The 13,545-nt window shown below is 36.8% G+C and overlaps 1 protein-coding gene across 1 annotated transcript in view; it reads left to right on the top strand.

Moving 5' to 3' along the window:
• EDIL3 (EGF like repeats and discoidin domains 3) overlaps positions 1–13,545 on the top strand; it is a 398,312-nt gene that overhangs the window by 177,272 nt on the left and 207,495 nt on the right. The window contains exon 4 of the mRNA XM_032404039.1: positions 12,649–12,777. Within this exon, the coding sequence (XP_032259930.1) occupies positions 12,649–12,777 (129 nt within the window). The remainder of the gene's footprint in view (positions 1–12,648; positions 12,778–13,545) is intronic.

Below are 13,545 nucleotides of genomic sequence, written 5' to 3' on the forward strand. Positions count from 1 at the left end.
TCCTAGCTTATGCATCCCTTTCTCAGGGAACCTCCTATTAATAGATTGTCAGGATACACTATACCTTTTCTTCGTCACTTATTAAACAATTACACTTCTTTATGTGATGATTTTGTTGGTGTCTGTCCTTCCACTTGACCAAAGTTATATGAAGCAGAAGGAAGGAGTATCTGTTTTGCTCACTATTATAACTCTAGTACTTAGCACTGTGTCTGGAACACAATAGGAGCTCTAAATATGAACCTAATGATTATGCAAATGATGAATGAATGAATGAATGAATGAAACGAAGACTGTAATAGAGAGTAATAGAACATTTGTTAAAGAGAAACAGAAGAGATTATAGGGAAGAGTTAGTGGAGGGTATGATACTTGGTAGTCTTGGAAGGAAAGGGAGATTTGGAAGAAACAGTGGGGAGTAGAAATGCATTCCAATCTGGGAACCATATGAGCAGAATCCTAGGAATAGAAAGTATCTTCTTTTACATGATTGGATGGTAACTTAACCAGGTAAAGCACTTTGGTTCATTTTTTGTGAACAGTGGAGGTAAAATTGACTATACAATAGTGGTCCAAACTTATGGACTCAACTTCCAGGCAGTCAGAGACTGTCCCAATAACACATTGAGTACACCATTACATGTCCTTTTGGGGGATTAAAAAATTTTATTCTTTTGCAATTATTAATTGTCTCTGAGGGAAAGGCTGTTTTCTTAGCATAGGACACTTCAGTTGATCTTTAAAAAAATAACACAGAAAATATTTGGACCAATCTGTGACTACTTGGTGCTATTCTGGGGAGTTATTTGGAAAAGCTTGATATTAATGGATATAACTGTAAGTGTTTTCAGTTCAGGTCGGGATGACCAAGTCCCTCACAGTTTTTTTATGTTTTAAAATTCTTTCATAGTTTACCAATATAAGTTGATATATGCGTAATGAGATAGTAGAAACTGTGATGATATTACCTAGCTTCCTCATGAGACCTCCATCATCTATTCGACATTGACTCAATATGATCAAAAGTAAAAATGGAAAAGATGTGAATTGTTTCTGTTTTGCATCTCTTTAATTCCTCTTCTCTTGTTTTAATTCTTGGTTTGTGTTGGTGACCTTTACTGTGTTTGGGCAAGCATCCCCTAAGCTTTTATCCAGTGATTAAGAAGCATTCATTATGCACTCTATTTGACATGGTCATTACTTAATGCTCACTTAACAAAATTCTACAAGACCAAATTATCACAGTGGGTGAAGGAACAGATGGCCAGCTGGCCAGAATCCATGTCTGCTTTTTTTTATGCCTTCTCAAGTCTGCCACAAAGAAGCCACATGCGAGACCTGGGGAGGCAATCCAAGCAGTAACTCGCTTGTCCAGCTGTGCTTCCAACATTCTCAGCTGTGAAGTCTGAGTAGACATCCTTCCCATTTGAGTGTAGCTAGAACCTCTCCTATAGAGATCTTGCTGCCTCATGATTAGGATGGCAGTCACAGAGGGTAGATTCTGAAAGTGAAAATAGAAATCCTTTCCCCCACCTTCAAAAATCAAAACCACTATTCTGGGTTTCAAGAGAAAGAACTGTAGTTTTGTGGAAATAGTGCACCTGTTTGGTGTTTTGTTTTATTTTGTTGAGCCTATTTTTAATACCAATTTGTGATTATAAGATTATCCACACTCTGATATTTTACAAATTGTGACAGCCTTCAACAATGTAAATTAGACTTGGCCTCGGGCTTAAAATTAGTTGTTGAAACCTGCTAAGTGTGGATGAAAAAGAGCTACAGATGAAAATGCATCCAATCTCTAAACTTTAGAGGTGTTTTTTTTAATAGATCATTATTAGTAGTTTGGATTATATGCTAATTCCTAAAAGTAATAATAATTTTCGGTCAATCATCATACATTTATGAAGCAACATCAAAGTATCTAGCATTTTATCGGGGTCTTTGGGGACACAAAAATATAAGAAGGTATTTCTATGCACAAGTAGTTTATAGGAACCCCCACTCCTTATATTTTATAAGTTTACAATCTCATTAGGGAGATAAAAGAGACCCATAAAATAGAGAAGGAAGCAATGTCCAGTGAGATATTAGACACACAGTACAAGTGGCAAGTTCAGTCAGAGCCTGAAAAATGTGAGAGCTGTCAAAGAAAGATTGAGGAAGAACATGGAAATTTTGTAGCTTAGAGACCCCATGTGGAAAAGTGAGATTGCTTGATGCTCCTGTAACTTGGGCTCAAATATTTGCTTATAATAATACACATGGAGAACATTGGTCTCTGTTCTGTCTTAAATCTATACCCTTTCCTATTGATATGTAGAAGAGGGATAGCTAATGGCAAACTGGAATGATATCTTACCATTTTGCACCACCTGCTGATGTGTATTCTTGAGCTTGAATTGTATTTTGCAAGATGTGGCATGTGAGTTGGACAGATACACTTAAATAAATGATTTGCAGAGTTCTGTTTGGAAACAGCTCCCTGGTTAAAGAGGACTTTTTAAGGAATTGGAGATAAATTGGTATAATTTCATAGAGATAACCAAAGCTGGCTTTTTACGGTTATTAGAAACAGAAAGAGACTTTTTCCCCTTAGACTGATAAAAAAATTTTTGAATGTTAGTTTTATCAATTAACATGGATTGCATTTACAGTTTCTGAAATTTCATAGGAATTTTCACAGGAAAATCATTACTCTTATTCTAGTGGCCATCTGGAAAAAAAGTACGATTTGACTATAATAATGGTCAATACTTTTGATATCCATGTTTCTCTTAGATTTTAGGAGTGTTTATTCTGTTGACCCAATACTTCAAAGTACACTCAGGTCTTATGTTACTAACTTCAGCAATAATAATTCAATTTCATTCAGCATTCATTAAGGCTTCTATCTGTGATCTCTAATATTTATAGGTATTTTATGTCAGACTTAGTTTCCTTTGTTTTAGAAAGAAAATCAAAGGGCAACATTGTCTTTTGTCTGTGTTCAGTATGTATTGCTCTGTTAATGATAAAACTATACAATCAGTCAGCAAATATTGTTGGTTAGCTAAAGGTGTTTCAAGATAGCATTTTTGGAGGATTAAAAAATGTGTGTGCATTATGACTGGAGAGTAATGAGACAGATTTCTATTTGCTTAATAAAGCATTCCAAGCTGAGACATTCCATTAAGTGGGTGGTGGTTTAGGAATCTTTCTTCGGCAGTAGTGCAGGACGAATAGACATGGGGAAGGATGAGAGGCTGTGCTCCATGATAAAATGTGGCAATAGCAATAGTTATCCCTTTGTAAAATGATAGATCCTTTTGCTATAGTTTGTAATTAATTTTTTAAAAGTCACATTAATGGGGTGACTGGGTGGCTCAGTCAGTTAAGTATTTGACTCTTGATTTTGGCTCAGGTCATGATTTCAGGGTCATGAAATCGAGCCCCGCATTGGGCTCTGCACTCAGCTGGGACTCTGCTTGAAATTCTCTCCCTCTCCCTCTGCCTTTCACTCTCACCCACTCACCCCCTCTCTCTTTCTCAAAATAAATAAATCCTTAAAAAAAAGTCATATTAGTGTTTAATAAGATATTTATTTATTGGAAAAAGATGACATATCAACAGTTGTGACACAAATGATGACATGTGTTTATAGAAATAATTCATATAAAGACTTTCTCAGATGTTGATGGACTACCTAAAAAAAGACTGCCATTGGCAAGCCCAACTCTAGACAAAAGTTTTAAGTGGATAAAGATCAGCCCCAAGAAATCTTAATTCTTTCTTTGGTACTTCATTCTATCTTGTAGTGCCAGATCCGCCTTGATGCCACATAAGTAGCCATTTCTGCACTCTTCCTAGGCACTGCTCCAAATTTAAAATGTTCTCTTGATCTTGTGATGAGAGCCAAGTAAAATTAGTTTTAGCTAAGGTGTTAATTGTTGATGAATCTGAGTGCCTTGCCAGCCAACTCTAACAATAAATGAGGGCTCTGGTTTCCTTAACCATCTCCATTGCTGTAAGAAAACAACTACTTGGGGACTGTAGTGGTTTGAGTACCTCTCCAAAATTCATGTCTACCAGGAATCTCAGACTGGGACCTTCTTTGGAAATAGGGTATGTATTTGTTTGCTAGGGTTACCATAACAAAATTCCACAGCCTGGTGGCTTAAACAACAGAAATACATTTCCTCACAGGTCTCCAAGGGCAAGATCAAGGTGTCAGCAGATTTGGTTCCTCCTGAAGCCTTTCTCCTTGGGTTGTAGACAGCCAACTTCTTGCTTTGTCCTCACATGGCCTTTTTTTCTGTGTGTGCATATCACTGATGTCTCTTTGGTGTGTCCAAATTTCATCTTCTTATAAGGGAAGTTGGGTTGGATGAGGGCCCACCCATATGACCTCATTTAACCTTAATCACTTCTTTAAAGTCTCTATCTCCAAGCACAGTCACATCCTGAGACACTGGAGGTTAGGGCTTCAACACGAATTTTGGGGGAACAAAATTCAGCTCATCACAGGGTCTTTGCAGATGTAAGTAATTAAGGGTTTTGAGATTAAATCATCCTGGATTAGAGTGGGCCCTAAATCCAATGACTGGTGTCCTTCTAAGAAGAAGAGAGAACATACAAAACACAGGGAAGAAGGCGTATGAGACTGAAGGCAGATTTTGGAGTCATGCTCCTATAGGAGCCCCCAGAGGCTGGAAGAGAAAAGGACAGATTTTTCCCTTGTGCCTTCAGAGGGAGTATGGCCATCCAGACACCTTGATTTCAGACTTCTAGCCTACAAAACTTTGAGAGAATAAATTTCTGTTGTTTAAAGCCACCCATTTTACAGTAATTTGTTATGTAGGGACCCTAAAGACACTTCTTTAGCCACTAATTATCACAGTGCTTTCCTGTGGACAATTAATATATAAAGAGTTCAGCATTAACTCTTGAGGAGAAAGTTTATCTGTAGGTGTTTAAAAACAAAAACAAAAATAAAACCAACTCTGTTTAGCCTCAGATTTCAATTTTCATAATCTACTCAAATATTTTTACATTTAAAGAACAATTTGTTACATTTGCATATTCTCCTCTAAAATGGAACGCTTTAGGTTTTTTTATAGTTTACTCATCTTTATATGTATAAAATACCCATAGATAATTTTTCTCCTCAAATGGCTGAATTTGCACTTTACATTTCAAAGAGAGAGGAGGAGGAGGGAAGAGGAGGGAGGGGAGGAGGAGAAGGAGAAATAACAAGCATGAAAAATGGTTTGGAAACATCAATCAAGTCAACGTTCCCAGAATAATTCCTTCTTTTTCAAACTAGTTTTAAAATAAAGTGGCAGTGGCCCAAAATGGCAACTGCCAAAATGTTCAAACCTTACTAAATGTAAAAACAACACTATGATAAGAGAACTTTCCTGTGTTTTTAAGACCAGACTTTGAAGTGAACTTTGGGTAATAACTCTTCCTATGGGAACAGTTTGTGAAACGGTGCTTTTGCAATTGCTGGATTGGTATTTCCTCATAACATAACTTAAAATGTACATTTATTTTTAATATCTAAGAGTCAGTGTTTTGGGTGAATAATTTGTAAAATTGACTGAGTCTATGTACACATAATCACAAGAGAGGGTTAACCTATTTACTTCCTAATAATCTGCTTACACCCTGTAAGGAATTCATGATTTGGGGCATAGTCGCTGAATGTGTGAAAAGCTAACCATGTTACACATATAGAAATGAATTCAACTCTCTGCTGTTGGAATTATGAGAAGGTAGATGCAAAAAAGTAGCAAACCATATAGATCCATTACTTTTGTGAGCAATTAATCTTGTTGACATATTTAATATGAGCTTACATAAAAATGCCTGGAAAGCATGCTGTTGAATCCAGTTGTTCATTAATATTGATCATATACTGTCCCCATTGTGTTAAGAGCTACTTAAAGATTACCTATAAAAGTATTAGAGCATTATTGATTTTAAAACTTCCTGAAGCCTCTTGTATCTTAAAAGTCCACTTATGCTTTTATTGTTAAAAGTGATATGATATTACCTAGTGCTATTGTCTTATCAGATGATTTGGACTTTTAGGAATACTAATCAGAACTGAATCTTGTAATCACCATTCTGTACCTGTTACACAAAAGGAAGCAAACTTTTTAAAACAGACTTTTAAAGTGGAAAAGAATTAAGATCGCCTTTGTTTATCTTATTTTTGTTTTTACAAGCTCTAAGTTGTTGAATAATTCTCATTTGTTTTCAAATTTTGCTCTGCTATAAAATTGTTTTCAAAGCTGTGTATAAGTCGTGTGTGTCTTATACACAGCTTTGAAAACAATTTTATAGCAGAGCAAAATTTGAAAACAAATGAGATATAGAATATATACATATACATATATGTGTGTGTGTGTGTGTGTGTATTTACATGTTACAGAAAAGATATGAGATGCCCTAAATATACTAAAGTTTTGGCAGTAAAAGTGAAGAATGTAGCCATATTGCAAGCATTTGTTAATATGATTTCACTAAGGAAACCTAGAATTAAGTTTCCAGAAACCATCAAACCATTATATAAACTATATAAATATAGTTTATATGTATATGTATATATATATATAGAGAGAGAGAGACTATGGACTCTGAGAAACAACCTGAGGGTTCTAGAGGGGAGGGGGGTGGGGGGATGGGTTAGCCTGGTGATGGGTATTAAAGAGGGCACGTACTGAATGGAGCACTGGGTGTTATATGCAAACAACAAATCATGGAATGCTACATTGAAAACTAATGATGTAATGTATGGTGATTAACATAACATAATAAAAAAATAAATGTATATAGTTACAAATATATATAGTTACAAATCTATATATTTGTACAAATATATACAATATATATATTTATAAATACTGAGCATATTATATTTTCAGTAAAGGATAACCATTAAAATTACTTTTAAAAAGTGAGGTGCATAAACTGGATGACTAAATATTTTCTTGTGTTGTGAGCTTACTCTTCCAGCTGCTGATAATTTTAATTCCCTTGAAAGTATTTATCCAAATTACTAGTAGAGTGCTCAGCACATAATAGTTTCCTAATGAATAATGTTATTTAACCTGAAATTAGAACAACCACAAAACTCCCAAACTGCTCTATGTTGATCAAGGTCAGGGCCACTGTTTTTCTTACCTTCATAGTACAAGCAACAATATACACTGTAGATGATGGTTTTTCTTTATCAGTGTGCCAACACCTTAAATGATACTTATTTTCAGTATCAAAATAGATGAGATTATTGGATGGGGGAAAACACAAAAACAGAAAGGAGTTTCCTGAGATCTCTAATTCTCATATGTTTAGCCCAATTACCACTTGGAGAAAGAAATCTGGAAACTGTTGATAAATATTTTAATTGTCACTATTTAATATCCAACTACAAAACTTTTTGGCTTCCATGTGAGTTGAGACCTGGGGCTACATTTATTTTATTATCTTTATGTACTAATTTGTATATTCTAATTATTTCATCTTGCTAATGCTTTAAGTGAATGTCTTTATTTACACAGGAATTGGTAAATTAGGAGACCAAAACACTGTTGATGAGATTATACAATGTTGCATTTTTCTTGATTCCACATTTGCCAAAAATTAAGATACACGTAATTGTTATGCAAAAGTTTACATTCTAATGATCTTTTATTTACTATTGTAATACTTTACAGATATAATATTCTTGAAGCTTAAGCCCTATTAGAGACAAAAAATATTGGAACCCAATTACAAATTTAAGGAACTTGAACCTTGAAAGGTGTAGAAAAGTTATAGAAAGTATCCTAATTAATTACCAAATGAAAAACCAAAGATATTGATATCTTATAAACCTCAATTTGAATAGGGTTTGGGCAAAAGATGAAATGGTCATCACTCACTTTGCCATACCCTTGTTTATTCAGAATGTATCAAGCACCTGCTACGTGCAGACTGTGACTCCTCCCACAGGGAATTTGTGGTTTACTGGGGAAAAGGGAGATGTAACCACTCATTTCAACACTCTATCATGAGTACTCCAAAAGAGTATGTACAAGGCGTACAATGAGTTTCATAGTATGATTATTAGGAACAAACAAACAAAACGTCTATGTCGGGCATGGTCACTTTCTTTCTTATCCTCACAGAACAAGCAAGAGTATATACATACAAAATATGTGATTACAAAATAATATCGGGAAGATATTCATGTTTGACAGTTTATTTCAAACATAGCTGAAATGGAGCACTGTTAGTATAGTAGAGCCTCTCTCTATCTATATTCATAATATCTAAGACACCCTAACCCATTTGCTGAAAACACTCTGAAATATTTCCATTTAGGAATGCTTTGGAGTCCTGCATTATTTATACGAACATGCTTCGTGAATTCATGTTGATCCTGTCATCTGTCAAGATTAACAATATTAATGTACAGATCTTCAATATGGCAGGGAGTGTGGCTTAATGGAAAGTACAGAGATGTATAGTCAGGTGGAGTGTGTTAAAATCTTGCCTTTTCCAGTTAGGCATGTTACTTACCCTCTGTGAGTAAGCCTGTTTTCTTGCCTCTAAAAAAAACAAAGATATATTCTTTGAAGAATACTATGTATACTTCATGTTGCTTAGCATTTAAAGCACTCTAGAAAGGTTAAATCCTTGAGCCATTTGCTTTACCTCATCCTTACCCTTTAAATGAAAATCATGGAATTTCTCAGAATAGGAAAAATAACCACAATCATGACCTCTGTTAGGAGGTAATCTTTTTCTGAAACTCAGATGTCAGCTGAGGTCATGATGTTCTTTGGGTTGTAAATAAAATCAGCTCTAATGCTCTAGCTCGTTTCTTTTGGGAATCCCAGAGGCTGCACCAAGACTGCTGGACAGGCTTCACCTATGCCCTCAGGAAATATCCAGAGTGTCTTGGACTTTAAATACCCCTGTCAGTTCTGTCTTCAGATTTCTGTATCCACTGGATTCTTGAATCCCTTGGGCTTCATGTGCTGTAGTGCTTCTTCCTTTCTGCCAGTATGAGCCAGACAAATGGCATAGCCCTTTCCCCTTGATTTCCCCAAACACCACACACAGGTCTGTGTGTCTAGCAGACTTGAGTGTAGATCTGGATGCTCCAACAGAGACAGTTCACATAGCACCTGTGCTAACGACTTTTAGATACCATGAATGTACAGAGATGTACATTCTGATTTTTAGATACCATGGTTTCTTGCTAGCTACTTTTCTTCACCTATTACAGCTTCCCAACATATTGCTTGACCCCTTTCTGTCCCTCAAGTCCACTTCCAGCTCTGTTTTTGGGGTCTCCTCTTCTGGGTGTTCTCCATCCGTTCCTAAGTTCTCCCCTTTATTATGCAGAGCCACTAGCTCATCCTCAACTTCAAGTCAAGTTCTACTTTTCCTAAGGTGCTGTGGGCTTGAGTAAATGGAGTCTTCTATTCAAGGCTCATATTCACCTTTTGTTCTTCAAAGTGACATTCATAGACCACCTTCCTTGGAATGGTGGCTTTAACTGCTTCTAAGAACTGGCAGAGGTCTTACTGTTTCAAGTCTTTTTTGTTGTTGTTGTTTTAAATCCCTCCCTCACCCAGCTTTATAAGAGGAAGAGAGCATAGAAAAGGTTTATTTCCTCTCTGACATAAATTAAATCACTCTCCTAAGGGGAAAAGAATAACTTAATCAATTTTGGTTTTAATAACTTTTTTCCTCCTAGATACAAATCCTTAAACCCACCTTTTCTTACATTAGGTTTGTTTGTTTGTTTGTTTTTGTTTGTTTGTTTTTTAGTTTGAGAAATCACTGAATTCTTATTAGGCTTTGTTTCCTTATCTGCAAAATTGAGAGATTGGATTAGGTGATCTCTAAGGCTCCTTATTTGTTTAAAATTGCATAATTCTCAAAAAAAAAATTGCATAATTCTTTCAGTATAATTACTTACATGTATTTTTTTCTCTAGCAGTTATATACATGGCTGTCACTTATCAGTTACTAAAAAACCTGTCATGGTTTTTCTTATTTTGAAGTGAACTGATGAATCAAAACTCTAATATCATTTTTATTTCATTCTCCCTTCCCCAACTTTTCAGTCTCTAAAAAATGTAGGTTTTGGAATCACAGACTGTTAATTTGAGTCCTAAATGCATCACTCGTAGATGTTCATTTGAGAAACATTATCTAAGATTTTTGCCCTTCCTTTTTTTTTTTTAATGTAAAAGCTAATGGTAATGACAATGACCTCATGGAGTTGTAAGAAATAAATGAGATTATTTATGTGAAAAGAATTTGTAGATTGTAAGGCACCATCAAATGTGAATTAATTTGGAGGAGGGAAGAAATAGAAACTGAGAAAGAAGAGGATAGATAAGTTCTGTGGCATGCTTTGCATCTTTTAGTAATGGAAGAAACCTGATTCAAATTGCCACAAAAGCGATCATTGGTGTTGAACCTTCTTCCTGTCTTAAACATTGATAGTGTACCACCTTTAGGGCAGGTGTTGGTTAGTTTAACTTACATGTAGTGCACAGCACAAAGCTGCTGTGTATTGTTTTTAATTGATATGAAGGTATCTGGAGAATACACAGATACACTAATTTCTTTTCACTGTTTGGAAGTTAAGCCCTATCAACAAGGTCCAGACACCATAGGGTTGCCACATTGTTTTCTATTTCATGCATATTCTTATTAGATTCTACTGCTGTTGGATTTCATGAAATTTTAAACTAGAAGAAACTGAGTTTCAAAAACAGTTGCTGGAGAAAGGAATCAAATTTTAAAGTCTTGGCTCAGTGCAAGACAACGTTGCCCAACCCCTAAGTGCTTCCTGTCATTGACACTCTATTGCACTGCTCAAAGTGATGATGGTCAATTGCCTTTCTCTCCATAAGTCTTTAAATGGCTTTGACCAATACTTGAGGAGCCATTTACCATTGTACTCTTCCAACAGCCTTGCCTGGTGGAGCTCTCACCCAGTTGCTTTAAGTTGTTACTATTCTTGTGCCCAGCCCTATCGCTACCCCCCCAACTCTCTGCTAAAACTACTTGTTCCTTTTCTTGACTAATCTTCCTCCAGGACTCAGGCATTCACCTTTTCATACATAGTGGACAGTTTAATTACCCTTCTTTCTTTTCTAATATACACATCCTAACTTTCTCTTCAGTGGCTTTTCTTTCACTCATAAAGGTGTTCTAGTCTCTTCAGTTAAACAAAATTTAAAAAGACAAAATTAGAGAATACTATACATTTTTCCTTGACCTTTCTTCATCTTCCAGGGAAAGCTTTTTCTTCCTTCAACTTCTCTCTTCCCTTCTTCACACTGTCCAGTCTGGATTCTGCCCCGAGTCAATTAGCATCCTCCAACGAAGCCAACAGTAAGCCAACTGTGAGACTGTAAGAATTAGAGATGTAAAAGATTTACTGGGGGGGGGGGGGGGAAGCAGGAGTAGGTAGGATGAGCCTTCAGACTGTGACATAAACCTGTCACCTCCAAAAAGAGAAAAGGAAGGAAGGAAGATGGCATAGAAAGAGCCTTGCACTGCCACGCCATTTGCGAAAATCTCAGCCATACCAAAGGGACACCCCAGAGTAAAGAATGTGCACTAGAGGAGTCCTGAGTTAGGCAGGACTGTCCCAGGTCTATACCCTCATAGTGCTAACAGCTGGTTTTCTCCAAGGGAGATCAGACACCTCACTTCTACTGGCTGTCACAGGTACTTCACGCTGGTGAAGTTACTTTCTCAAAGCTTAAAAATGACTATGAGCCGGGGGTGCCAGGATGGTTCAGTTGGTTAAGCTGCCAACTCTTAATTTCAGCTCAGGTCATGATCTCAGGGTCCTGGAATCAAGCCCTGTGTCAGGCTCTGCCCTTTGCGGGGAGTCAGCTTGAGATTTTCTCTCCCTTTCCCTTTGCCCCTGTTTTTCCCCATATTTGTAACTTGATGAGCTACTTCTTATAGACTGGGAAAAAACTGTGGTTCACAGAAGTATGCCCCACTACAAATCCATAAATAGTCAATAAAAGTATTGCAACCAAATATCCACTTCCCTTGGACTGTGTGGTTACAGTCATTTGCAAGTTTATGCTATTTTTACCAACAGGTTTATAAAAGCTCTTCAGTGTTCATAACTCCAGAAATTGCCATTCAGTATTACTTTTGAAACATGCAGAAGATATTTCACAATTTGGAGAACTTAATACCAATATTTTACTCGGTGCTAATATTTCTTTTTGACTGCTTAATATGCATCAGACACTGTTCGGGTATTTTAAATATACGAATTCTTTTCATCTGTATCATCACCCTTTGAGATAGATTCTTCTAATACTGACATTTAACCGAAGGTGAGATTGAGGCACAGAGAAGTGAAATAAATCTTCCAAGACCACATGGCTAGAAAGTCAGGAAGCCAGTCTTCACTTTTAGAGAAAAGTGTCCTGGATATTAGTGGTACAGGAAATGGAGTAGTTGTGTGGGGCTGTTAGTCTCGAGCCCCACACAACTACTCCATTTCCTGTACCACTAATATCCAGGACACTTTTCTCTATAAAATTGTTAATTGCTAAAGGTTGGCCCAGTATCTCCTTTCAAGCATACACATCATGCGGCAATTTTTCTTCTGTCTTTCAGGTCCCTGCATTCCTAATCCATGCCATAATGGAGGAACCTGTGAAATAAGTGAAGCGTACCGAGGGGACACATTCATAGGTTACGTCTGTAAATGTCCTCGAGGATTTAATGGGATTCACTGTCAGCACAGTAAGTCATCTGCAGTCATTGTGCTTTTATTAGTATTGATTGCAAAGTATACAAGTCATTATCATTCTTGTTGGTAGTAGACTGATAGAAGCTTCCCACAGCAAAGAACCCTGAGAATTGGCTAATGCTGCTTCTCTCCCACTGAATACACCACATCTCCCACTGAGGGACTGGACTATGTCTCAATCCTCCCAGTGGTGTATGGAGCTAGTAGTTTTGTGTTGACTCTTTTTCATTATCCTCCAGCTATACTTGCAAAATCTTGCCTTTTATTTTAAATTGCTATATGCCTCTTTCTTTCATATTTGTCCTGCAGCTATACTCTTAAAGTTTCCCAGACATTATTCTGATTAGGTTCAGAGATATAAAAGAAAAGAAAACTGCCCACCTGGCTCTATCTATAAGCCAGTTCCCTCCTTCTTACATGTTGGCATTTTTAGTGTGAAAATCTTTGAAAGTTCAACAACTATGTTATCTGGGCTTCTCTCTCTTATCCCAGGTCTTATTTATCCTGGGAAGTTAAACAAAATAGGTCTGCTTGTGATGCTACCTTCTTAGAAGTATGGCTCAACATAAATGCCAAGTGAGTGTTGGGGGTCCTTAACTGCTGAAGAGGGTGGAGCAGGGAGGCCACCATGGACAGTATGCTGTCAGGGCAGGCTCTTACGGAGGCTGTCACATGGTAGCTGAGTCTTGAAGGAGGGAGAGGATTTTGATCAGAAGGAGGGGAACAGGGGTGCCTGGGTGGCTCAGTCATTAAGTGTCTGC

This window comes from Phoca vitulina, unplaced genomic scaffold, assembly GCF_004348235.1.
Source record: "Phoca vitulina isolate PV1807 unplaced genomic scaffold, GSC_HSeal_1.0 scaffold6, whole genome shotgun sequence".
NCBI classification, from domain to species: domain Eukaryota; kingdom Metazoa; phylum Chordata; class Mammalia; order Carnivora; family Phocidae; genus Phoca; species Phoca vitulina.